The sequence below is a fragment of the Hemitrygon akajei genome, chromosome 15 (assembly GCF_048418815.1).
Source record: "Hemitrygon akajei chromosome 15, sHemAka1.3, whole genome shotgun sequence".
In the NCBI taxonomy this organism is placed as follows: Eukaryota; Metazoa; Chordata; class Chondrichthyes; order Myliobatiformes; family Dasyatidae; genus Hemitrygon; species Hemitrygon akajei.
In genome coordinates, this window is record NC_133138.1 from 60,966,878 (window position 1) to 60,994,353 (window position 27,476).

The window sequence follows — 27,476 nt, forward strand, 5'->3', positions numbered from 1 at the left end:
TACAGAAGCCTGAAGACCCACACACAATGATGCAGAAACAGCTTCTTCCTCTCCAACATCAGATTCCTGAATGGTCCATGAACCCATGAACACTACCTCATTATTCCTTTTTTGTACTAATATTTTGTAATTTAAAGCAATTTTTGCCTTTTCACTTATACTGCTGCTGCAAACAAGTGTCACATCTTATAAGACAGTGATAATAAACCTGATTCTGATTATTGGGATAGGCAAATGGCTTGGGTATTGGTCTAGGCAGCAAGTGGACTAAGGTATGGTATGTGGTGTTGTGCATTATAATGTTATATAAAAAGAAGTATGTAATCAATATAGCACTTATCGTCGCCTCAAGTTGTTCCAAAATGCTTCAAAGCCAATTAACTGTCTTCTGAAATGTCAACATTTTGTTCTGTAGGAAATGCAGCACACAATGCCAGCTAGCAAGCTCACATTTGTTATCATTTGTTTTTGTAATCATGATCATTTGTTTCTGTAATGATGATCACTGACAAGTATTGGATCAACACTGGGGATAATTTCACACCTCACCTTCAAAATGGCAGTCTTTTGTATCACCTGGGGGGAGGTTAATGTCTTGTTCAAAACAATCACACTAATATCTGCTTTGCTTACCCTCAGTTTTGCACTGGAACATCATTTTAGATTTTTGTACTCGGGACTCTGGAGTGGGATTATATCATAGCCTTCTGACTGAAGAGGTTAGAAATCTACCAACTGGCTGACGGCAGACATTTAAAATACGTATATGAATGCATAGTTTGCAGCTAATCTCTTGATCAAAGTGACAACAAAGTATTGAGAGGATATGAAGCTGTCTGTTATAGGCACTGCAAAATAAACATTCGGCTAGTTTTTTCTCATTGATTTTAGAGATACAGCATGGAACAGGCCCTTCGGGCTCAGTGAGCTGCAACAACCAGCAACCCACCTATATAACTCTTGCCTAATCTCAGGGCAATTTACAATGGCCAACTAACCCACTAACCGGTACGTCTTTGCAATGTGGGAGGAAACTGGAGCACCTGGAGGAAACACACGTGTTCACAGGAAGGAATGTACAAACTACTTACAGATGGCATCGAACTGAATTCTGAACTATGATGCCCTGAGCTGGAATAGCATTGCGCTAACTGTTATGTTATGCTATTGCTACTTTGAACTTTGAAACTTGTGCATCATAATGCTTCAACTCCTAACCAAATAGGCAGACATTTTTCTTCAATATTCAGGATTCAAGATTGATTATTGTCATTCATTAATACGCAAGTGTAAAAGAGAACAAAGTGATTGTTAGCAACACACACAAAATGCTGGTGGAACGCAACAGGCCAGGCAGCATCTATAGGGAAAAGCGCTGTCGACGTTTAGAGCCGAGACCCTTCGTCTTGAAATGATTGTTACTCCGGATCTGATACAGCATAAAATCATAATAAGCATAAAGAACACAATACATATAAATACATAAGATTTGCTTAAATGCAGAAACTGATTGTGTATACATAAAGAGATGCTAGGTGCAGGAGTATTTGTACATGAGCTAGCTGACAGGAAATAATAAAGTAGTGGTGGTGGGGTGTTCATCAGCCTGATGGCTTTGGGGTAAGTAACTGTTTGTCCGTCTGGTGGTCCTGGCATGAATGCTGCGTAGCCTCCTCCCTGATGGGGATGTGACAAACTGTTCATGAGCAGGGTCTGTTTGTCCACTCGCATCAGGGAAGAGGCTACAAGCATCACACCAGGACCATGAACTGGACAGATGAAAAGAATAATAAATGCCATATTTCTACCCAAGCTTTAAGACTGTAATGGAGAGATGTACTTAAGCATTTTTAGCATAATAATTTGTTGAAGATGTTGCTGTACACCCTGTTGAAATGTAAAATGAAGCCTTGAGCATACTTAATAAAAATGTAGTCAGTTGAGAACAGATCACTATTATCTGAAAACTTAATAGGTACTAACACAATCACAGCATAAATATTGATAGCTTTCCACGTCACTGTGGCTGTTTGAAGTTAAATGTTAATGATGTTTTAAATTTAAATAGTTTCTTCCAATATTCTATGTGAAAATAAAGCTGGAGTGTTTACAGATATTGATCAGGATAAGGGCAGAACATAAAACTATCAGCTGCTGTTGCCAAGCATTATAACACAGAGGCGTGTAGTGAAACGTATACGGCACATTCTGATGGAAGACCATTTTTGCAATATATGATATATTTACACCTTTTCAATGGGAAAATAAAACTGAACTTCATAACATTTTGCTAGTGACATAGACACGTACCTTTTTCATTTGACCTGCTGCCCTAACGTTAACTGTCTTGACCACAAGTCATTTAGTTCCTCCTTGCTGAGTTTGTTACTTATTGTTGCCTTGTGGACAGCCCAACAATGCCTTGAGTTTATGAGGTGAATGTCATGGGCATGCCTTCACATGCACCAAACTGTAAATTACTTTAAAGGCATAACATGACTTGGCAGCAGAGTTTGAGTACTTTGAATAGCAATGTTCAAAATATAGTACATTGTTTTGGTTTCACCAGAACATTAGAAACCTACCATTGATTTTTATTTGTTATTTTTCTTGTTTCACAATTGTTAAATTATTTCCTAATTATTAAATAGATTATCCTTTCTTGAAAATTAAAACAAAAAAATCTAAATAGCCCTATCTGAATAAGGCATCATAAACTATTTCATTTAGAGGGGATTTTTGTTTAAAGCTGTAAGATGTTTATGAAATGAAATCATGCTCTGGAGTTTATAATACAGCCACCTCTTTGTTGTTTTAACAAAGAGCAATGCTGGATTTGCTGAGACAAAGGAAATCTTGGAATGTTAATGGAATATCCATTGAAAGGAATCTACATAACAACCTGAGACAATGCGAAGTTTCTTATCTTGCTTCAGTCTTCCCATTGACCATTCACTGGGGACATGGTGCTATTGTTGTGTTCATTACATCGAACTGGTCAGAATTCACGTTGTGGGAGGATTATGGCTAGTTAATTTGGCTGCTGTCCCAATCAGCCTTGTGTGTCCCATTTGCTGGTTGTTCTCCTCCCAACCCAGCACTACTTCCCCCATCCCAAATAGGTAACAAGAGGTTCTGCAGATGCTGGAAATATTGAGGAATACACCCATATGCTGGAGGAACTCAGCAGGTCAGGCAGCATCTATGGAGGGAAATAAGCAGTAGATGTTTCAGACTGATGCCTGAATGATCAGGTTTGGAAAAGAAAAGGGCAGAAGCCAGAATAAGAAGGTGAGGGGGGGGGGGGAAGGAGGAGGAGGAGGAGTATAAGTTTGCAGGTGGTAGGTGAGACCAGGTGAGGAAGGAGGGTGGTGGGGGAGGGTGACAAAGTGTGATTATAGGTGTAAGGGGAAAAAGAAGGAATCTGATAGGAGAGAACAGTGGAACATGGATTAAAGGAATGGAGGTAGGGAACCAGAGGGAGGTGATGGGCAGGACGGGCGGGGGGAAAGAAGAGAAGGGCTGAGAGGCCACCAGAATTGGGGAAAACTAAAAGAGATAAGAGAAACGGTGGGGAATGGCTACTGGAGGTGATAGAAATCGATTTTCATGCCATCAGGTTGTAAGTTGAGGTCCTCCGTTGGTCAGGGTTGACAACCGATGTTGCGTACTTGTTGCCTGCTTTCAATCAATATGAAAGCCAATACACAATCTAGGGCAGTATGACATGAAGAGCATGCTGTCCCCATGCAGCAGGCTTCCCCTCTGCATGCGGCTGATGAATGGCAGAGACCGATACAGTTTGGCACAAGGTTGGATGTTACCCAGACAGGATATGAGGTGTTACTCCTCCAAACATTAGCTTCACTGTGGCAGCAGAGAAGGACATGGACGGACATTTCGGTGTTTGCAATGGAAATGAATTGGTGTGGGTGGGTACCGGAAGATGCTGGCTGCTGCAGGGGACAGAGTGAAGGTTCTCGACAAAGCGGTCGCCCAATCCGTACCACCTCTTCCAGGTGAGGCAGCCCTTCACCGCAAGTCTGGCAGGGTCATTTATTGTAAATCATGTTCCTAGTGTGGTCCCCTCTACTTTGGTGAGACCCAACGCAGGCTGGGGAACTGCTTTAGTGAACGTTTTTGCTCCGTCTGCTGCAACAGCCGGGATCTTGCGGAGGGCTACCCTTTCCGTGTTGAATTCGCATTCCCACTCAGTCTCTCACTATTGGGAATATGGTCTCTTCTGAATACTACCATTGGGGAGGAGATACAGAAACCTGAAGACACATGCTCCATTCTTATGTTTTGTAAATCCAAAACATCAAACTAATTAAAAGGAAGACACGGGAGTCCAAAATGAGAGTCTAACTTAGTGTTTTACTTCAAGCAAGACACACACATATCACGTGCTGGCAAGATGATGTAAGCAATTCACGTATTTTTACATATAACCTGTATTTAAACCAATAAAGAATGCTCAATCAACAACATATTTACAATATTACTCAAATATTACTGAAATATTAAATACACAACACTCCTCCCTGCTTAGCAATAAATTCCAACTCAATATAGAATGTATCTCAACTGTATACACGCTCTATTAGAAAATACAATTACTATATACAGACATCCACAGCATAGTAAACTTTAGGTTGTCTCATTCAGGACTCACTGTGGAGGCATTCTGACTCTTGTTAAATAACGTCTTTCCTGACAATGGGGAGATGCACTCTCTTGTCAGCTGAGACTGTGAAAGAACCTGAAAGTGCAGGCTCTGCTTCTTTCTTCTACTTTTCTTTCTTTCCTTCTATTCCTTTTTCTTTTTGTTTCTTGTGAGTATCTCTGAATTTGCTAATTTCTTGAGAAATTTAATCTTGTTTATCCTTTTCCATTTCCATAGCATTTATATCATCCTCCTTTTTTTTTCCTTTTTCTTCTTTCTACTTTGTGCACCTTGAGCTTGGGAAAGTGTATATAGTTCACTGGAGTATTCTCTTATTAATCCTTATACTTGCTCACCTTATGATCTGATGTCTCCTTTTGTTTTCCTCATTCACAACATCATCGGATGAATCCTCTGTCTTGGCCTTCCATTCATCCTGTCTTTGCATCTACTTTTACAAGCAGGTTTATGTCTTCCACTTGAAGATCATGCAATAACCTTGATGCACACGGAATAGATTCTGGGTCTTTATACTCTCAGAAGTCGAAAGCTTACAACTTTCCTGAAGTTCCATGAACACTCGTCCAGCTTAAAATGAAGCCACATTTTGCAATTAACGGCCTGATTAACATATTAGAAGCTTTCTCAGATATGTTGTCTTCAAAAACTATTTTAGTCAAACCACTATTTTCATCACTTACACGGTTCCTTTGGAATGTCCTTCCTTGGTCCAAAGCACTTTCCAACCAGAGACAGAAAGGTTGGCACCAACACCCACTTGCCCTCTATTAGGTAACAATTCATGGTGTACAGCATGGAGACAGTTGTGGCATCATCCAGAACCTTTCTTAATTCATTTTGAGTTGACTCCCTTACAGGGGATGTGCCATGCAACTTGTAGATGGATCTCCAATCAAGTTGTAGTTGTTTCAGCTAATTCCATGCCCACAATGCTAGCCCTCCTGTTTTTACCACATGCAAGCCCAATGTGTCTTGATGATTATTGTATTTCACTGTTATGAATTTCATTCCACAGGAGTTATCTTTTCTCCAGTATAAGTTCTTGGTTGGATATCTGTAGATTTCAGTTCAGTATCATTGAAATGCCATTCAAACTCTTTTTGTGGAATGACTATAACAGCTGAGTTGGTGTCCAATTCCATTTTAATTAACTTGCCATTCACTTCTGGTGTAAGCCATGTTGTTTGTCTCTTGTTAGTTTTCACATTGTAAATCTCAAGGCTACCCAGTCCTGCATAACTTTCACCATTATCAGATTTTTTTCATCTACAGCCTGCAGATCATGCTTTTATTGAAACTGCAACTTGGCTTTCAACTTTATCTCTTCCCAGTGCAGTCCATTTATTTTTATCTGCCTAACTTGTTCTTTGTATGTGTCTTTTTATTTGTGGTATGTTCTGCAAATTTCACATTTAAACCTTTATTGGTCTGCTGTATGTGAGCCCCTGCCCCAATAGTAACACAATTTGGTTGGCCAGGCCAGTTTCTGTTCAAACTTTGCAATTTTGTTCATGCTCACTTTCATTCCTGACTGCAACTCAATTGCACCTCTGTCTGCTCTTTCTGTTAGATAGATAGATAGATAGATACTTTATTCATCCCCATGGGGAAATTCAACATTTTTTCCAATGTCCCATACACTTGTTGTAGCAAAAACTCCTTACATACAATACTTAACTCAGTAATAATATGATATGCATCTAAATCACTAACTCAAAAAGCATTAATAATAGCTTTAAAAAAAAAAAAAAAAGTTCTTAAGTCCTGGCAGTTGAATTGTAAAGCCTAATGGCATTGGGGAGTATTGACCTCTTCATCCTGTCTGAGGAGCATTGCATCGACAGTAACCTGTCGCTGAAACTGCTTCTCTGTCTCTGGATGGTGCTATGTAGAGGATGTTCAGGGTTTTCCATAATTGACCGTAGCCTACTCAGCGCCCTTCGCTCAGCTACCGATGTTAAACTCTCCAGTACTTTGCCCACGACAGAGCCCGCCTTCCTTATCAGCTTATTAAGACGTGAGGCGTCCTTCTTCTTAATGCTTCCTCCCCAACACGCCACCACAAAGAAGAGGGCGCTCTCAACAACTGACCTATAGAACATCATCAGCATCTCACTGCAGACATTGAATGACGCCAACCTTCTAAGGAAGTACAGTCGACTCTGTGCCTTCCTGCACAAGGCATCTGTGTTGGCAGTCCAGTCTAGCTTCTCATCCAACTGTACTCCCAGATACTTGTAGGTCTTAACCTGCTCCACACATTCTCCATTAATGATCACTGGCTCCATATGAGGCCTAGATCTCCTAAAGTCCACCACCATCTCCTTGGTCTTGGTGACATTGAGACGCAGGTAGTTTGAGTTGCACCATATCACAAAGTCCTGTATCAGTTTCCTATACTCCTCCTCCTGTCCATTCCTGACACACCCCACTGTGGCCGTGTCATCAGCGAACTTCTGCACATGGCAGGACTCCGAGTTATATTGGAAGTCTGATGTGTACAGGGTGAACAGGACCGGAGAGAGTACGGTTCCCTGTGGCGCTCCTGTGCTGCTGACCACTGTGTCAGACCTACAGTCTCCCAACCGCACATACTGAGGTCTATCTGTCAAGTAGTCCACTATCCAATCCACCATGTGAGAGTCTACTCCCATCTCCGTTAGTTTGTGCTTTAAGATCTTGGGCTGGATGGTGTTAAAGGCACTAGAGAAGTCAAGGAATGTAATCCTCACAGCACAACTGACCCCATCTAGGTGAGAGAGTGATTTGTGCAGCAAATACGTGATAGCATCCTCCACTCCCACCTTCTCCTTATACGCAAACTGAAGCGGATCCCGGGCGTGCCTGGTTTGTGGCCTCAGATTCTGTATTATCAGCCGCTCCATGGTCTTCATCACGTGCGACGTCAAGGCAACAGGTCTGAAGTCATTCAACTCCTTTGGTTGTGGTTTCTTCGGTACCGGGACAATACAAGATGTTTTCCACTGTCTGGGTACTCTTCTCTGATCTAGACTCATGTTGAAGATGCGCTGTAGTGGTTCTCCCAGTTCAGTTGCACAGGCCCTCAGTAATCGTGGGGAAACTCCATCCGGTCCAGCCGCCTTGCTGGTACAGATCTTCCTCAGATAGAGTAATTTCAACTACTCTTGTAAATGTAAGTAGTTCTTCAGTTAGGAGCTGTTTTTGAATGCTTTCTAAATGATCTCTCAGTGCATCATTAAGCCCATTACTGTACTGACAATTATCAGCCAATCTCTTCAATTCAGCCACATAAGCTTAAATGGACTTCCCTTCCTTTTGATTCCACTTATGAAACTTAAAGTGCTCTGAAATGGTTTTGGTCCTAAATATTCTTGCATTACTTTCACAATATCAGCAAAGTTCATTTCAGCTGGTTTGGTTGGAGCAGCCAAACTTATAAGCAGGCTGTGGGCCTCTAAATCCAAAATTGGCACTCGTTTCTCATTGGTTATTCCATTTGCTTTAAAATTTTGCTCAATCCATTCAATATATAAGATCCAGGTATCTGTTGTATAGTCAAATATGTCAATCTTTGTAGCCAGACATTTCTGCTTTTTTTTATGATTATTATCACCCGGTACTCACTGTTTATGAACCTGTGAATTATTTTGTTTCCTGACTTTTTTTTTAACTTGATCATGTCTTCCCTCTATGCTGCATTGCTTTTTTTAAAACTCGAGCATCTTGCTATGCTTCCATAGGTAAATAGTTGTGTCGGGTTCATTTAAAAATACTTCATCACCACTGTTATAGTTTGTAACTCCAAAACATTAAACTAATTAAAATGAAGACACGGAAGTCCAAAATGAGTGTCTTGCATCATGTTTTGCTTTAAGTGAGGCATGCACATGCACTTATAATGTGGTGATGTAAAGATGTTTGCAATTTACATATGTTTACTTATAACTCACAATGAATTATGTAAGCAAGTAACAAATGCTTAATCAATAACTTATTTACAATATTACTCAAATATTACCAACATATTAAATACATAACATACACATTTTCCAAACAGCTTCTTTCTCTCTGCCATCTGCTTTCAGAATGGCCATTGGACCTATGAATACTACCTTATTATTCCTATTATACACTATTTGTTTATTTTTGTTATTTATAATAACTTTTGAATCTTGCACTGCACTACCGTCTTACAATAAGAAATTTCATGACGTATATCAGTACTAATCTACCTGATTCTGATTCTAAACTGCACCTAGTACACTAGGTTTGGGGTCAATATAATCTTGTAAAGCTACAACAAAATTTTTCAACTTTTGCACTTCATTCCCTTGCATTGAGATTGTAGAAATCTGTGCATTGGCAATGACATAGTGTTAGTTCAGATAACAAGTAGGACTTCTTGTTTCACACGCTGTATAGATACTGGGCAATAAAGGTGAAACTTAGTACGTAGTTAAAGCAGAATCTTTGTTCAGTGGTCATCTCAATGTGATGCAATTGCCTATATTGACTTAATACATTGGTTGTTCATAAGCAGCATAAATTCCTCAATGTAATCCTTCATGATATGGTGAAGAAAGACTGGAGTAACGAAAACATTGATGCTTATTTAAACCTTACTAGTTCATTCAAGATTCTTTGATGTTACGGAGCTTTTAAGTTCACAATTGTGTATGTTCTTTCTCTGCTTTGAAATTACTAGCAACTTGCAATTTGTTCAAATAATTGTTATTATTTACATAGCCTTTTTAAATATTGTTATATTAATGTATCATGAATTAAACCTGTTTAATTCAGAATACGGAAGAAAAACCTTCAAGTTTTGTAGATTTTTGGTAGGCATATGTTTAATCCAAAAATGATTCAGCCTTATTCTTAAAGTGAAATCAGCAATAATCCAGTACTGTAAAGCTATTTCCAGCATTTAGCTCATGTAGAAAATAATTGATGTTTTATGATGGTTGAAAGTTCATTTAAACAAATTTCTAGGTTAGAATTACTGCAAGTGTAGCTGGTTTTACTAAATATATTCAGTGTCTGAATTTCACAACTGAATGTAACAGTGAAACTTAGTGTAAATACCTCCTGGTTGTCATAATACTCTTGCTTTGTGTGTAAAATAGTGGCCAATATAAAGACAGATATTTTCAGAAATTGTTTTTTCCCCTGAAAATTAATCTCATCAAAACATATACTTTGATCAGGCAGTGCCAATAAAATCATATTAAAATGAATTTCACAACTTCTTAGTAATGGTATAATTACGAATATAGAGTTGGAACAATTTGGAAAATTTGTTCCGTTGTTAACAGCTTTGATCTGAATCAATATTTATTACAATGCCATTTTTACTAGATCAGTAATCTAATGATTCATGTATTTATCTTTGGGACTATTCAAAAATTGTGTTTTAATAGAAATCTGTTTTTATATCATTGTAGATTATAGGTTTAAGGAAGTCAAAGTTTCTTTGGAACATGGAATCTCTGCTCAGCATGTTCTTAGTTTTAAATCCCCACAGTTTGAGCTGACAGTTTTCTAATATGTTTGTTTACTTTTCTATGTGATTTTCTTCAAAGAAAAAATGAGTATTTAGATATTCACAGAGAGTAATTTCAACAAATAAGCAAGATCCAGAATGGTTAAACTTTTGTAACTGTACATTACAGTTACGTCTTATAACAATTAAGTAAACTTGATAACATATAAATAAATGGAACTGAACAAGCAGTTTATTTTTGAAGTTTAGTATAATGTTTACTTTCTTCCCATAATTGCTCAGAATTTTAAAATGCTGCAGAACTTGGATATCTTCCTGGTATATTTTCATTTTGGGTTTTACTTTAAGTTAAGGGCTGTTTGCTTTATAGAACTGATAATTAAGTAATTGGCTGAGAAAGAAATTGGACCAATTAATTAAAAGAAATGGGGTACAAATATATGATGTTGTAAAGTATGTTCAGTAATAGTGACATTTTAAGTGCCCCAATACGAAATCCAAAGAAACTTGTGTACTTCTAATGCCTGTAAAAAATTAGTGAAAAGAGTTCATGAAAGTTCATGTGAAGTTTAAAAGGAAAATTCCTGTAACATTTGATATCCTCAAGTATAAAAACCTCTATTTGTGAACATGGACTGAGCCCTTCAGTGCTAACTTCCAATGTAAATACTTAATGCCCTGGAGGACTTCTGGTTTTGTTCTGTTTGATCTATTCTTTTTTCTCCCCAATTACTTTCTTTCTCTGTTTTTGTTTTTGCTGCCATGCAAACAGTTCAGAATTATTTTTAACTCTCAGGGGAACTGTTGAAGCTGAATGGTAAAGTGGCACATAGTATTCTGTTTGTCACCACAGTACAAATTGAAACTCCAGCAATAATGTTTTTTGCTGGACTAAGGACTGGAGCTTGGGGAGCACCAAGTGGTGGTGGGGAACTGTGTGATAGACTTGTTAAGCTTAACATGCTAAGCTTTAAAGTTTTATGACATTTAAATTTAATTTTATTGTAATTTCTTATTGTAATTTATAGTTTTTTATTACATATTGCAATGTATTCCTGCTGCAAAACAATATGCTTCATGACATGCCAGTGATACTAAACCTGATTCTGATTTTAAACTTTATGATAAAGGCAGAGAATGTCAACTTAGTAAAACGTATTATGTAGGGTAGCTTTTGTTTTTCATTTCAATGCTGTGACTAAGGTCAGTAAGTTCAAGTTCAAGTTTATTGTCATTCAACCATACATATCTTCACCTTCGGTTGTCCATCGTAATCCGATGACAATGTCCACTACTTTAACGGTGAGATCTTTGATGATTGTACACTCCTATCCTGGACCCACAAGCTCTAATGCATGTGGGACATGTATATGTGGCAGTGGTGGTAGTGATGGCAACCATGGCTGCATTTCTCCTGGCTCTCTTCTGCTGTCTTCTGGTTGTTCTTTCCATCGCATGTATACTACCAAACAAGACAATGTTCCTGTGGACCAAGTTACACAACACAGTGCTTATAACTCACACAGGTAACACATAAAGTAATTTTACCACAAATAAATTAACAAATAACAAGGTGCATATATGATACAAGTTAAAAAGTAAACAGAATAACAGTACTGGCATGTCATATGTATTGTGTGTAGGCCTACGTTAGTCTCGATAGACCATGGATTTGTGCCTTGGAAAGTTTCCAGGGCAGTTGCCCACACTGCAAGTCTCCCCTCTCTACGCCACCGATGTTGTCCAAGAAAAGGGCATTAGGACCCATACAACTTGGCACCGGTGTCGTCGCAGAGCAATGTGTGGTTAAGTGCCTTGCTCAAGGACACACATGCAGCTCAGCCAAGGCTCAAACTAGCGACCTTCAGGTCACTAGACGAACACCTTAACCATTTGGCCACGTGCCAACACAACACATATGTATTGAGCCCTGTGTGGTGGCAGGGAGTTCAGTAGTCTTACAGCCTGTTTCCCATCCTAACAGTTCTTGTCTTAATACTGTGGTACCTCCTACCTGATGGGAGGGGGTTCAAAGAGATTGTTGGACAGATGGGAGAGATCACTGACAATGCTAAGGGCCCTGCGTGCACAGCGCTCTTGAAAAGTATCTCTAATGGGTGAAAGAGAGTCCCTGATGTTGCTCTCAGCAGTCCTCCCAATCCATAGTTGAGTTACACAGTCAGATGCCTTTCAGGAACCGCACCAGATGGTGATGCAGCTGGTCAGGATACTCTTGACGGTGCTCCTGTTGGTTTGGGTGGGGGGGGGGTTAGTGTTCCTTTCTTGCCTCAATCTCCTTGGGATGTGGAAACACTCCTGCGCTTTTTTATCAAAAAGGTGGTGTTGAGGAACCAGCTGAAATTGTCCATTATGTGCACACCCAGAAGCTTGATGTCATAACTCTCTCCATGGAGGAGTTGTGTTCATGCAGTGATGAGTGATCAGCCTGCACCTTGGTAAAGTCCACAATCATCTCTTTGGTCTTGTCCATATTGAGACTCAAGTTATTGTGACCATTCTACCTGCTGCTCTACCACCTCACTGTACACCATCTCATCATCGTTGTTGATGAAGCCAACTACTATTGATGATTCATCTTGAACTGGATCGAGCAATGCAGTCATGCGTCAGCAGCAAGCTGAGCATGCAGTCTTGGGGAACAGCAGTGCTCAGTGTGATGGAGCTAGAGATGTTTCTGCCAGTGTGGACTAACTGTGGCCTTTCTGTCAAGAATTCCAGGATCCAGTTACACAGAGAGGTGTTGAGACCCAATGAGGAAGGACAGTTTACCCACCAGCTTCTGAGGGGTGAATGTATTGAATGCGGAGCTGAAGTCAGTAACAGCATCCTGGCATATGAAGTACCATTTTTCAGGTGGGACAGGACAGAGTAAGTGGAGAGGCTTTGGCATCATAAATGAACAGATTTGAGTGGATAAACAAACTGGAAAGGGTCTAATGTAGCAGAAAAATGGGATCTAATGTGATCCACGTCCAGCAGATCAAAGCACTGCAGTTACTGTTGAGGTCAGTGCCACTAGATGGCAGTCATTGAGGCAGGTTACTGTCACCCTCTTGGTCACCAGAATGATGCTGGCCATCTTAAAGCCTGAGGGAACAGTCGATTGTTTCCGAGAGATGTTGAAGATCTCTGTTAACTGGGCTGTACAGTCCCCGTTGATGGAGATTGAGATGCTTAGCCAATGGAAGGCGAGCTAACATACAGCAGTAAAATAAATCAGAAAACAATGAATGTTTGTCTATATATTTTGGAAGGGATAATTTGGCATTGTCCTCATTTAGTAAAGGGAAACTGAAAAACAGATTAAAATGTAAATAGCTTAGAGCTTTAATATGACACAAAGGCTTGTGTTTAAACTAATCATAGGAGATTAGTCTGATCTCTAACCAATATCTTGCTTCACTGTAGGGCTTTTAGATTACTTTATAGAGTGGATGATAACAGAACATTTAAGGTAACATTTATGACAATACTTGAACGATCAAATAATCAAATTTACAAGAGATTAATATGCCTTTTCTCATAAAATATTTTATATTTTTTAAGATGTTGAGGATGGAACTGTGAAAATACTCATGTATTTAAATAAATAGAGACATATCTTTCCTATGACCTTTTACTATAATATATTATCTATTTGTACTGTTTAATGCATTTTACTCAGTCAAGGCAAGAACAGACAGAACTACACTTATATGCATGGTTTCATGACATTATTGTTTGAAATAGACAAATGACAAAGATAATAGCATGATTTCACAAACCAATGAGGAAACCAAGAATCTGAGATGATAATAGAAGTGGCCAGGTACATTCAGTAGATCTGGTGAGGGAAAACAATTTGGAAGTAGAGCTCAATGACTTTCATCCCCCTCGTCACCCATGATGTTGGTGGCTTGGGTACAGTGGTGGTGATGTAGTTAGATAATCAGCCTAGAAGTCCATTGCTCTTAGACTATTAATACTGGAACTCCAGCCCTCATTCAGCTTGGAATTTAATTCTGTTACTGATCTGGAATGTTATAAGAAATACTAACACAAGAAAGTCTGCAGATGCTGGAAATCCAAAGCAACACACATGGAATGCTGGATGAACTCAGCAGGTAGCAACTATGGAAAAGAGCAAACAGTCGACATTTTGGGCTGAGACCTTTCTTCAGGATTGAGAAGGAAGGGGGAAGATGCCAGATTAAAAAGGTGGGGAGAGGGGAAAGAGGTTGGCTGGAAGGTGATAGGTGAAGCCAGGTGAGTGGGAAAGGTCAAGGGTTGAAGGAGAAAGAATCTGATAAGAGAGGAGAGTGGACAGCAGGAGAAAGGGGTGGGGGACTCAGGTGGAAGTAATAGGCAGTCAGAACAAATGAAAGGTCAGAGTGGAGAATAGAGGAAGGTTGGGGTACTGGGGGAGGGGAATCTGTTCACTGGAAGGAAAAATTGATAATCATACCACCAAGTTGGAGGTATATTCCTCCACCCTGAGGGTGGCTTCACCTCGGCACAAGAGGAGGCCATAGATCGACATGCCAGAATGGGAGTGGGAATCAGAATTAAAATATTTGGCCACCGGGAAGTCCCGTTTATGGGTCTCAGCTTGAAACGTCAACTGTTTAATCTTTTCCATAGTGGCTGCCTGACCTGCTGAGTTCCTCCAGTGCTTTCTTTGTATTAAAAGAAACAATCTGTCATGGCACTGTTGACCACAAAGCTCAATGGATTGTCAGAAAAACTCATAGGGTTCAGCACAATCCTTCAGGAGAGAAAATCTGCCATTCCTACTCTACAAACCCACAGAAATGTTGTTGACTCTTGTGTTCTTTGTCCTTCTATTTAGGACCAGGAAGGATGGACAAAATACTGGTCATGTCAGTGATGTCCACTTCCAGAAAAATGTTCTTTTGAAAAACAATTGATCTGAAATATCTTGGTTTCAATAAATGCTATTGGATCTGCTCTGTATTCCAGTAATTTAGATTTTAATAAATATTATTTATAAAGTTATGAGATAAAGCAGCAATATATTACCATTTTTATAAGCTAAACATTATAATCCTGGATGTTAAGCTACATATTTTTGATTCTGTTATTTCAGATGTAAAAGTAATTGTTTAAATGAGTTCTAAAAATCTTTCTTATGAGCAGACCTGTTGTCTCCTGACTCACATTTTGCAAGTTGGTAACAATAGGGAAGCCTTCACTAAGTAAAAAACATGTGAGATATTACAACACCATCTCTTACAGTTTTACTCAATAACATTCATTTTTGCTATTTTGCATTTTATTAATTGACCACAACATTAAGGATGCAAAAAAAACTTTGCTCCAAAGACATCTCATACAATATGTGCACAATGTGTGTACTGTTTAGAACCCAGATGTTTCCTTTTAAACACTTCAGCATTCTCTGGCTCTGTCTGATTTACCAACAAAACAATATGAATTAACAGCAATTTTTCTTAAGATCAAACCAAAGTCATAGTCATTTTATATGATCTGCAAATTAGTTCCGTTACAGTACAGCTTTAGGATAGTAAGCCCCCGGCAGAATCAGTAGTGCTCCTGTTTATGCTTGCAGATTCTATATTGGTGACTTAGATTTTCGGCCTCCACACTCCTACCCAAGACACAGCATATCAGGAAATGTGCACACACAACCCATGCTATTTAATGTAGAATCTTACAGTATTCTGCCCAGAGTATGCTTGGAACTTTGTGCATAAGTTCTTTCTATTAAATTGTTAAATGTAATCATAGTTGGTAATCCATTAGATTGTCTATCACTTTTTTCACTTAGATCAGTTTAATGCAGTGAATGCTCTCCAAATGAAGTTGTAATTTAGCACTTTCGTCACTGCACCATGCGTTATCAAGAAAACTGAGTGAACCTGTTAATGGGAAGGGACAGCTGCAATGTTCTTCATGCCTAAGCTTGGCTGCAAACAGAAACATTACTTTGAAGTATATCATTGTATTTTTCCAGGCAGAAATTAATGTCAGCATTAAAAATTAGTTAGATCAAAATAATGTGACCAGAGCAATACTGTGAAAGAAATTGACCCTTTTATTATTGTAGTTAAGCTTTCTTTATCATTAGTGAAAAGTTCTGTACTATTAAAATGAATGTGAAGCATAATTTATGAAAATAAAGTGTTTTTTCTTCAACTAGGAGGAAGATCAACAAATGAATGCATTATGAAAAGTATTCATTTATGGAGAACTTTTTCCTGTAGGCCTGAATCATTTTTGTAATTAGATAATATCTGTCAGTTGTATAAAACTTGTTTTACAAAGTAGTTTCAGCTCTTAAAACTTCTAGCTAAATATTATTATCAGGATTTACCAACTCTTGAGAGCTCCTGAAATCTGCTTGTATTGTGAATACATCATTGTAAATCGCAAGTATCTCCCCACCCAATCTAACCTCTGACAATAGGTCTATTTTAAATCTACGGTGAAGTATGGCAGAGTGAAAACTAACAATCAGGTTATGTTCCTTACATAGAGCTGTCTAATGAAGTGCACATAGGTCACCATTTGTTTTCCCTGGGTAGAATTTTTAATGGAATCAAAACAATTACAAAAATGCTGTTAGACAATGATTCTGTTAACTTCCCAACTCCATTACAAAGCATATATTCTGTACACTGACTAGCCAACTGAAGGGGGTCAGTTATTTTCATCGTTCTGAGATAATGCTGCTCAAATCTTGTCCATTCTCAGCTGGACTCTTGTGAGGGCAAAGCACTGTTTGTGTGCATTCTGGTAGCTCTGTTGAGAACAATATGCCTAATTGTTTGGACTACAGCTGCCTTACTGAACTGGCTGGTTTGTTTGCAGTGAAGTAGATGGATGTCATATTTGTATTTTGCAAATGAAGGCAAATGCAAGTTGAACAATTCTGGGGAAAGAAACCCCACTCGTGGCAGAGATTGCCGACAGATGTTAACACATACACACTAAAAGCACTAGTATCTTTTGTACTAAATAAGTTATTATTGATACTTGCACTAGCTCAGTGGATGCCATTTATTTGTCATTTAGCTTTCCTGTAGTTTTTAAAAATCTCATTATTCCCATTAAAAGTCGACTAAATTAAAGTAATTATGTAGTTAGTAGCAAATAAATACTTGTGTCATTTTCCTCAAGGACTGATTATGTATGAATAGATGTATAAATTCTCCTGTAATGTATTTGATAGATGTACATGTGACAGGTTTAGTTTTGTTTTGATTTCCATTTCCTACGTACAGCCAGATTTAAAATATCAAAACCATTAATATTACAGATAATCATATTAAATATTCTTATTCCAAACTCAGAGAGATAAACTGATTTAACTGCAAGTCAGGTTTTAATAAAAATTTAGAAATTCAGTTCAGTCTATATATCTTTTTCAATATATGTTATATTGCATTGGCTAAAAACAGGTTTTTGTGGTCATGGCGACCATTGCTCTAAAAGTGCAGGTTACAGTCTCATTTTGAATGCTTAAAAATGAAATAGATTAGAGAAATTTTCTTACAACATGACATGAAAACTTAATAACTGATTTATTATTCTGCTGATGGATGCCAAATATTTCAAAAATAGCTATATCTGTTGTCACAGATGAATGCATAGGAAATCTCCCAGAAAGAGTAGAAAACAAGAAGTCTTGGTTCAACAAGGGCCTGAAAGAAATGATCACGAATGCAAACACAGAATTGAAGAAACTGATGAGATTGATATTCAAACAATAACACACACAAATTGCTGGTAGAACACAGCAGGCCAGGCAGCATCTATAGGGAGAAGCGCTGTCAACATTACCAGCATTTTGTGTGTGTTGTTGTTTGAATTTCCAGCATCTGCAGATTTCCTCGTGTTTGCTCTTTAGATTGATATTCAGTAGTTTTTCAAGACCTGATTACCTGCATCACAAAATGTTGAAAGAAGGAGAAGCAAAAACAAACTGTAAATCCATCCAATATTATAATGAAAAGAAAGGATTAGTTGAATTTAATGAGGGTCTCTTGTGTACAGAGACAGAAGAAATTATACAATGAAACTGTTATTTGTTGTTTTTCATGGAAGAAGCTATGGTGAACTTCCAAGAAATGGTAAAGAATTATCAGTCTAGAGTATATGAAGAACAATAAGACATTATTACATGTTAAAAAAACAAGACATTGGAGAAATTAATGAAATTGTAGGAGGTGGCTTTGGAAATGGTAAATGTACAGTTCACAGAGGTTAGGTGTTAAAAGTTATCTTAAAAAAGGAAAGAAAGGATACTGTAGACCAGTTAATCTAACATCATCAATTGGATAAATGATTCAAGGAATTAAGGAAGTCACTGCAGGGCATGTTAAAGGTAATGATAGGAAAGGCAGAATTAACATGGATTTATGAAAAATAACTCATATTTGACAAATCTGTTGTTTTTTAAGTTGGAAAAAACTTAAGCAGGAAATGTCAATTCATGTTATTTTTACAGAAACTACACAAGAAATTATTTTAACAAAAAGTTAAAGTTCATGAGATAAGCCAACGTGTGAATGGGGCAAGTAGAGAGTATGAATAGACATGTCATTTACTGTTTAGGAGGCTTTAATCAATGGGGGGGGGGAGGTGTTGGCGCGTGTCCTAGTGGATAAGGCATCGGTCTAGTGATCTGAAGGTCACTGGTTCGAGCCTCAGCTGAGGTAGTGTGTTGTGTCCTTGAGCAAGGCACTTAACCACACATTGCTCTGCAACGACACCAGTGCCAAGCTGCTTGTGACAACATCGGTGGTGTGGAGAGGGGAAGGCTTACAGCTTGGGCAACTGCCGGTCTCCCATACAACCCTGTCCAGGCCTGCGCCCTGGAAACTTTCCAAGGCGCAAATCCATGGTCTCACGAGACTAACAGATGCCTATATAATCAATGAGGTGCTATAGAGATTTAGTCTGAACTGCCAATTGTTCATGAGCAATAGCTGTGATACTGATGAGAGGATCATGCTGAATATATCTAAGTTTGATGATAGTACAAAGCCATATGGAAAGACTTTGGAGACGTGGAAAGGTTAAATAAATGAGGACAAATATGCTGAGTTTCTGTTTGACCCATCATTGTATCAGTTCTTCCGCTTTAGATACAGTCTGCCGATAGACATGTCACTTTTTATATCAGAATTTAATAGTCAGTTTGACATCAGGTTGCTTACAGGTTTACAGAGGCATAAGAGATTCTGCATATGTGGAGAAAGGTTTTGGCCTGAAACGTCAACTGTTTATTTCCCTCCATAGTTGCTACATGACTTCCCGAGTTGCTCTGTGCTTCTCAACGTTTTCTGTTTTCATTTTTATTCTGCTTTAACAGCATAGTTTGAATAGAACTGAACGAGATGCTAGACTACTTATTTCAGAGGGAACTTGATAGTCAACCACGTTGTTGTTTGTTTGCCTAGAGGAATTAAGGCCAGCATAGATCAACCATGATAATATTGAATGTCTATCTGACCATTGGCAGGATATTAATACATAATTTCACTAGGGACTTCTGCTCTCCATGTGCAAATTCAAACCATGTACTAATTTCTCTGGTCAGAATGGTTGCTACTCTTGTATTTGTCAGTCAGTACCTGACATCAAGACTTTGAAGTCTTTAACGAGATTGGTCACTTGGCAAGGTCTGTATGAGATTCATTGTGACTTGGATTCAGAATTGGCTTACCCATAGAAGACAGAGCGTAGTTGTTGAGGGACTTATTCTGGTTGGAAATTCGTGACTACTGGTGTTCGATATTGAGACCTCTGCTATTTGTGGGTTAGTAAGTTTTCAGACAGTACAAAGATTGGTGGTATGGATAGTGTAGAAGATTACCAGAGTATACAATTGGAAATAGATCAATTGCAGATATGGGCAGAGAAATAGCAGATGGAGTTCAATTCAGCAAAGTTTGAAGTGTTGCAATTCAGGGGTTAATGGCAAGATCCTTATCAGTGTTTCTGTACAAAGCAATCTTGGGGCCCAGATGCAAAACTTCCTGAAAGCGGCTGCACAAATTGATAGAGAGGTAAAGAAAACATCTGGTATGCTTGCCTTTATTAGTCAAGACATTGATTTCAAAGATCAGTAAGTAATAATGTAACTTTATAAACTCTGGTTAGACTGCATCTGGAGTATTTTATTCATTTCTGGTCACCCTGTGTTGGAAGGATGTGAAGGCTTTAGAAAGAATGCAGAGGACGTTAACTAGGATGTTGCCGGGATTAGATGTGCTATAAAGAGACGTTGGACAAACTTGAGATGTTTTTTCTTCCTGGTGCGGTGGACATTCAATGGACCTGATAGAAGGTTATTTGAGGTGCCAAAGGGAAAGTTCAAAGGAGATCTAGAGGGATAAGTTTGTTACACAGAGAGTGGTAGATTCCTTGACTGTGCTGCCAGGGATGGGGTGGAGTGAAGTACAATAGAGGCTCTTAGATATCCACATGAATGTGCGAAGAATGGAGGGGTATGGTCACTGTGTAGGTGGAAAGTACTACTTTAGATTGACATTTCATTACTGGTTTAGTTAGCTCGGCACAACACCATGGGCTGAGTAACCTTTCCCTGTGCTGTACTGCTCTATGTTCTATGTTTCTGGCTAATTTATCAACTTACACATGAAGTGCCAAATGATTTACTCTTTTATCTCCATGCATCTACCAGCTTATTGTATATTTATTGTATTTCTTGTTAGTATTTTATTTACTACACCCCTAGTATTTTGACTTCTGCTACCATTATAACTTGAAAAGTACATAAATGTTATTGCTGAGAAATTGTACTGCATGGCCATATTTCTCTGAACTGTGTCTGCACCATGTGCATGGACCACACATACGGGAGCCAGTATCAGCATGACCTAAAGGAGTCATGACTCAGGAGGTCCCTGCCAGGAATTTGACATAAATAGACCTCCTTTACTTATCCAGTACTGCTCCAGACCCTTTACTCAATCCACAGAGATGCCCCACAGCATTATGCTGAAACTTGAATGCCTCAATGCAATCCATAGGTCTACTAATCTAACCACATCACCAACTCCACATTCCTCCTTGCCACAAAATGGTCTGATTTCTATGCAAATGAGATTTTAAAATACAGTCAATCTCCTTTCTTCAGAGCCAATTTTCTCAGCAGTCTTCTGCAGTAACTTACATTGGATGATTTCCTCCATCAATAACTATTAGGAACTAATACACAGTTTTATAGAACTGTAGAAGTATTGGTAGTGCTCTAATTTGTTCTGTATTTTATTTAAATACATAATTTATTATGCAGTTTGTCAATTTCATACCTTATTTAACTATTTCCATAAAACTTTGGCTACTTGGAGCAGCTGCTTAAGTAGGCCAAAATATACTGGGCCTGATGTGTCACAACTAACCAGAATCCACTGTATACCAAAGATTAATGGCTGATCTAATGGTTGGGTGACCATATCTATGCAAAGTCACTGAGAGGCTAGCGTGCTGGGAGGTCAACTGTGGATATGATTTTTTTCTCTCTGCCAACTCCAGGAATAGTGCAGAGAAGAAAAGAAGCCCCTCCAGCTTACATTTATTGTTCTCACCAAGGCATTTGACTTGGTCAGCAGCAAAGGGATGTTTCAGACCCTCTCTAAGGTAGGCTGCTCACCAAAACTACAGTTCCTTCCACAGCAACATGAAGAGGACTGTGCAGTACAGCAGCAGCTCTTCGGAGCCCTTTCATATAAGCAGTGTCATTAAACAAGGCTGTGTTTTTGCCCCAACGCTCTTCAGGATCTTCTTTGCCTTTCTTCTGAGCCACACATTTGACATTGTAACAGGAGGGATCTACCTCCACACGAGAGCAGATATTTAACCTCGTCTGCTTAAGAGCCAAAACCAAAGTGCATGACTGTACGATCAGAGAAATGCTGTTTGCTGATGGTGCGCTGTTGCAACCCACACTCTGCGGCACCTCCAGAGCCTGATGGATCACTGCTCCCAGGCCTGCAAGGGATTTAGTCTATCTATCAGCCTGAAGACAAACATCGTGGAACGAGACGTGGAGACACCACCAGTCATTACCACTGGTAACTGTAAACTGGATGGTGTTCTTCAGTTCACATACTTGGAGTTCATTATCAGTGACAACCTCTCCTTGGATGACAGGCTCATCACGAAGGCTGCCACAGCTCTTGCTTGTCTCACCACACAAGTCTAGGAGAACTCCAAACTCCCAGTCAAGACAAAGGTGACAGTGTACAACACTTGTGGCACCAGAACACTGCAGCAAGACCTGGCCAACATATGATAAGCAGGAGAGAAGGCTCAACACCTTCCATTTAAGGTGCCTTCATCGTATCTTGGGCATCTCCTGGAGAGATAGAGGACCCAATGCTGAGGTTCTCTTGTGTGCCAACCTCCCTAGCGTGTATATCCTGCTCAGGCAGTGTAAGGGCCATGTCTGCTGCATGCAGGATGGCCGCATCCAAAAAGACAGCCTCTATGACAGGGGTTCCCAACCTTTTTTATGCCATGGAGCCTTACCATTAACAGAAGGGTGCATGGACCTCAGGTTGGGAACCCCTGCTCCATGGTGAGCTGGCTTCAAGCAAGAGAACCACTGGCCATCCACAAATGTGCTACAGGGATGTCTGCAAGCAGGACATACAGACACTAGACATCAGCATTGAGTCCTGGGAGGAACTTGCATCTGAACCGTACCAGATGGCAAAGCACCCTGAAACAACACATTAAGTCAGATGAAGATTAATTCCTGAAAATGACAGAAGACAAACAAGCCCATAGAAAGGAACACTGCAACTCTAGCAGAGCTGAGTTCACTTACGGATGTGACCTTTGCAACAGAGATGGTTACTCTGGCATTGATCTCATCAGCCGCAGATGGTGCTGCACCAAGAACGGGGATAGCTAGGACACAACATCCATCCATGGTTGACCTCCACCGATGGAGGTCAGCAATAAAATAGCACTGACAGTGCCTATTTTGAAAAGATTCTTATATCCTGTGTTGTAATCACTAAGGAGCTACTCCAGAGAGCCAGAATATAGCTTTGCTAAGGACATAATAATCAGAAAGATATGTGAATATGTTGACAAAATCATGTTTGCTTCTCTATCTAACTATCAATTTCATTAAGCTTGAGCATTGCGAGCATTTCCAGTCACATCATAGAATCCTTAAATCTCTAATGCTTTCAAGTCTATCTGCTGTAGAGTTTTCAAAAGTAGGCTTGATGTATTGAAATAAAACTGCATAAATATTAAACAATATCATTGATTATTATTGAATATTCCTACCTTTAACAGTATATTAAGTATGTCATGAACTATTACATAAGAGAGGTTTTGCCTGGATTATTTTGTAATGAGAGATGTTGAGCTACAATGTGGCCAGCAGTGATTCCTGTGTCTGCATTTGGTACTGAATTGGTCTGCCCTTCAGTGTTGATGCATATCTTTGCCTTCAGAACCCATGTACCGGAATATAGAAGTATGGGACACAGTTTCCATTTTAAGTGTTTTTTATTTAAATCAAGTTCAGCTATGTTAAAGGTCTGAATATCAAAGCCAGCTTTAAAAGCAGTGAAGTATTTTCCACAGCAACAAGCTATCATGGGTCTCAGCTTCTGTTGCCTGAGGCTCAGGCACACAAACACCCACATGTGGCTTGTTCCGCCTGATGTAAGGCCATGGGGTGGAGGCCTCCAGCACGACAGATCCAGTGGGGCCACAAAAGGTTGTTGCTACTGTAAAGATCACAAAGGGAATGGACACACAGTATGGACCAGGACAAGCTTAGACAGGTCCAGTTTACTGTTCAAGCAACCTACATTGTTTCGTAATTTCAAGTAAACGCTTGACTTGTTTGTCTTGTCCGTCTTCATCAAAAACAATCTTTATGAGACATCTGGCAGAAGAGATTGTTTTTTTTTAAAACAGCGCTACCCATCGACTTGGATTGTTAAGTTGAAGGAGGTGAGTGTGAGTGCCAAAGTTAGCAGATTTCTTAGGAGCTCACTGTCTCTATTGGCTGAAATCATCTGTTTGCAATCTTAGCACCAGATCAAGCAGTGTTATCAGCAAAGATTTCATATTTTCAATAGAAATTTACATTGCCTGTTCTTCAAGCTTTTTTCCTGTACATTGATCATCCCACAAAGTTGCTAAAGGAAAATTTGTGTAAATATTATGAGGCTAAACTTACACAGGAAGAGGTTACAAGTTGCACCCAACTAATTCTAAGGAAGCAACTTTACAAACAAATCCTCTTTCCTTTGGCAATAACCAAACGTGTGTATCAAATACCTTTGCTCATGATAAACCAGTTATAATGTTCACTTTTGCAGAAGTTATTGAATATGTGTACTCCTGCTTGAAGGAATGTAATTAATCATATTGACATAAGGTCTGCTGCTTTTTATATGTCACTTTTTTTTTATCCCATAGATGCAACGCACCATGCCCGCTCAGGATCTGCTCGGCAGTATTACACACTTCCACCTAGCAGCCATGAACGGAGAACACATCCAAACATTACCGAGCCCCCAAGGTTTCACTCACAGGCCAAAGGCAAAAATGTTCGTTTGGACTCGCACTTCAAAAAAGCCTCCCGGAAAAACAGCTTCTGCAATGGTGTAACCTTCAGCCACCGTCCAGTCCACCTATACGAGAAAGTGAGATTACGACTATCAGTGGTCCTTCACGGATGGAGCGGCGCTTTACGGTTTGGGTTTACAAGTCACGATCCCTCTCTGATGAGCTCTGCAGACATCCCAAAATATGCATGTCCTGACTTGGTAACCAGGCCTGGTTACTGGGCCAAAGCATTACCCGAAAGATTTGCTCTGAAAGACAACGTGCTTGCCTTCTGGGTGGACAGACATGGACGAGTATTTTATACTGTGAATGATGAAGACCCTGTTCTCTTCCAATGTGGCATTAATGTTTCAGGACCACTCTGGGCGCTGATTGACATTTATGGAATTACACAAGAAGTGCAAATGCTTGGTGAGTATTCCATCAGTCAAAATCATACCAATAAAGAGTCAGGAGCTGATAGCTGGTAGAACACTAATGGTAACATAGCTGTTCTTTAACAAGTTTAGCTGGACAGTTACTTAAGTCCTTCAACACTGCAGCTACTAGAGTTGCTGATTACTTAAGCCTTTCTACATGGTAACCATTGAGTGCAGCTTGTGACTTATTGAATGGGACCCATGATCTGGAAAGTGGAAAAACAAATCATGATGTAGTTTGGTAATGAATGTCCCAGAAAAGAATCAACAAATAGACTACAGTCTCCATCACTGCCTAATCAAAATGCACTTTCATGAAGAAAACAGTCATAAGATTACCGTGTCAAAGGATGTGTCTCAGTAATGGTGCAATGTTAAATAACTCTGCTGTCAGAAATAATTCAGGAAAAGGTTGTTAGCAACTGCACAAAATTCACAATTTTTAAATGAGCTGCTCTCAAGAGGTCCAGTGTAAATTTTGATTAGATTTAATAACATCTCAACAATTAAGAACTTAATTATTCAGTTAAAAACAGTTGGGGGCTTGTTGCAGAATGTGATGCTTGAAACACCTTATTTTAGCCATCAAACGTTAGACATGCAAATTTCTAAATTTGCTATTAGCACTCCACCAATTAAACATAAGATTGAAGATCAAGATTCCCGATTGTTTAATGTCATTTCCAGTACACAAGTGTAAAGGAGAACAGAATAATTGCTACTCCAGTACTGATGAGGCTCAAAAAAACCACAATAAATATAAATACATAAGATAGCTTATATACATAGGTTGATTGTATGTCCAAGCTAGGCACAGGAGTATACATAAGGTGAGTGACAGGAAATGATAAAGTAGTTATGGTGTAGGTGTGGAGGGCTGGGCTATCGAGTACAGGTGCTGATCAGCCTTACTACTTGGGGAAAGTAGTAGTGGAAACCCCTGGGAGGGCACATCTTGCACAACCTCTCATGGTCTCAGACCACATCCCACACAATCAGGAAAGCTCACCAACAGCTCTGCTTTCTGAGAAAGTTGAAGAGTGCTGGACCATGCACATCTATACTCACATCCTTCTACAGATGTGCAGTAGAGAGCTGTTTTTGAGTCTGGTCCTGATACGGATGCTAATAGCTTCCTCCCTGATGGGAATGGGACCAGGGCGGTGGGATTTTCACGATATTACTGGCCTTTTTTGGGGGCACCCTTCATATACATGTCCTTGATGGGGGAATAGGCTGGTGCTGGTGCTGCATTCAGCAGTTTAGACTACCCGTTGTAGAACCTTCCTGCCCACTGTAATACACTTACCGTGCAGCGATGCAGCCTGTTAGGTTACTCTCTACTGAGTTTTCGTAGTTTAAAATGAGACTTAGAATTAAAATGTAGACTAGAAATTGTATATACAGTATGGAGAAACAATAGACTGCAGGTACTTGGATCCAGAACAGACTGTAGGAACTCAGTGGGCTCGGCAGCATTTGTAGGTCGAACTGCATATTTGGCATTTCGGTCTTTGTTTGGACTGGATTTTACACATGGAGACCACTTAAATGTGTAACGGGGATGTGCTACAAGTTTCATGTCTGTATGTTTTCTCTTTCAGCTACTCCAAATATCTGACACATTAACTTTTGCAGTTGAGGTAGACAGGGTGCAAGAGGAAAGACTACCATCCAATATTGTTACCAAATAACTGTGTCCTTTCATAATAGTAAATTGCCATGTTTTGCTTGAAAGCTATCTGACGGCATGGTCAAAAGATTTAAATAAGCATTACTGAACAACATGGAAAAATTATCATTCCAAAAATCCTGTTATCGCACTACAGCATTGTATTCTACTTTGTCGCAGTGCCTTTTTTCTTAAGTTGGCTGTTTTATTCAGAAATCTTGCTCCTTCTTGTCAGTGGCACGCATTCATAAATGCCTGGAAACCAAATGGTGTACAGTGTGGAAAAAGTGGGCACTTCAAATTCAGAAAGCAAAAGGTGGCAGCTGACTCTTCAAAGAAGCCACTCTGAGTGCAATGTAGAATCTGAATTCAATTAAAATTGAAAGACCTCCAAATTATCCAAAAATTTCACAAATCATTGATTTTACTTTTAATCATGAGAAATAAATATATTTTAATAAATCAAGCTTAAATCAATCGATTATAACAATTGAACAGTTTTATCATTATCAGAAAATATTCTTCATTTGTTTATAAGCCATTATTTAAAGTTAAATAATTATTTATTTTGCAACAGTTTATTAAAGGCATAAAAGA

At 39.2% G+C, this 27,476-nt stretch overlaps 1 protein-coding gene across 1 annotated transcript in view; it reads left to right on the top strand.

Moving 5' to 3' along the window:
• Positions 1 to 27,476, top strand: part of neurl1b (neuralized E3 ubiquitin protein ligase 1B) — a 62,539-nt gene that overhangs the window by 6,305 nt on the left and 28,758 nt on the right. Inside the window, exon 2 of the mRNA XM_073067662.1 lies at positions 24,639 to 25,199. Within this exon, the coding sequence (XP_072923763.1) occupies positions 24,639 to 25,199 (561 nt within the window). The remainder of the gene's footprint in view (positions 1 to 24,638; positions 25,200 to 27,476) is intronic.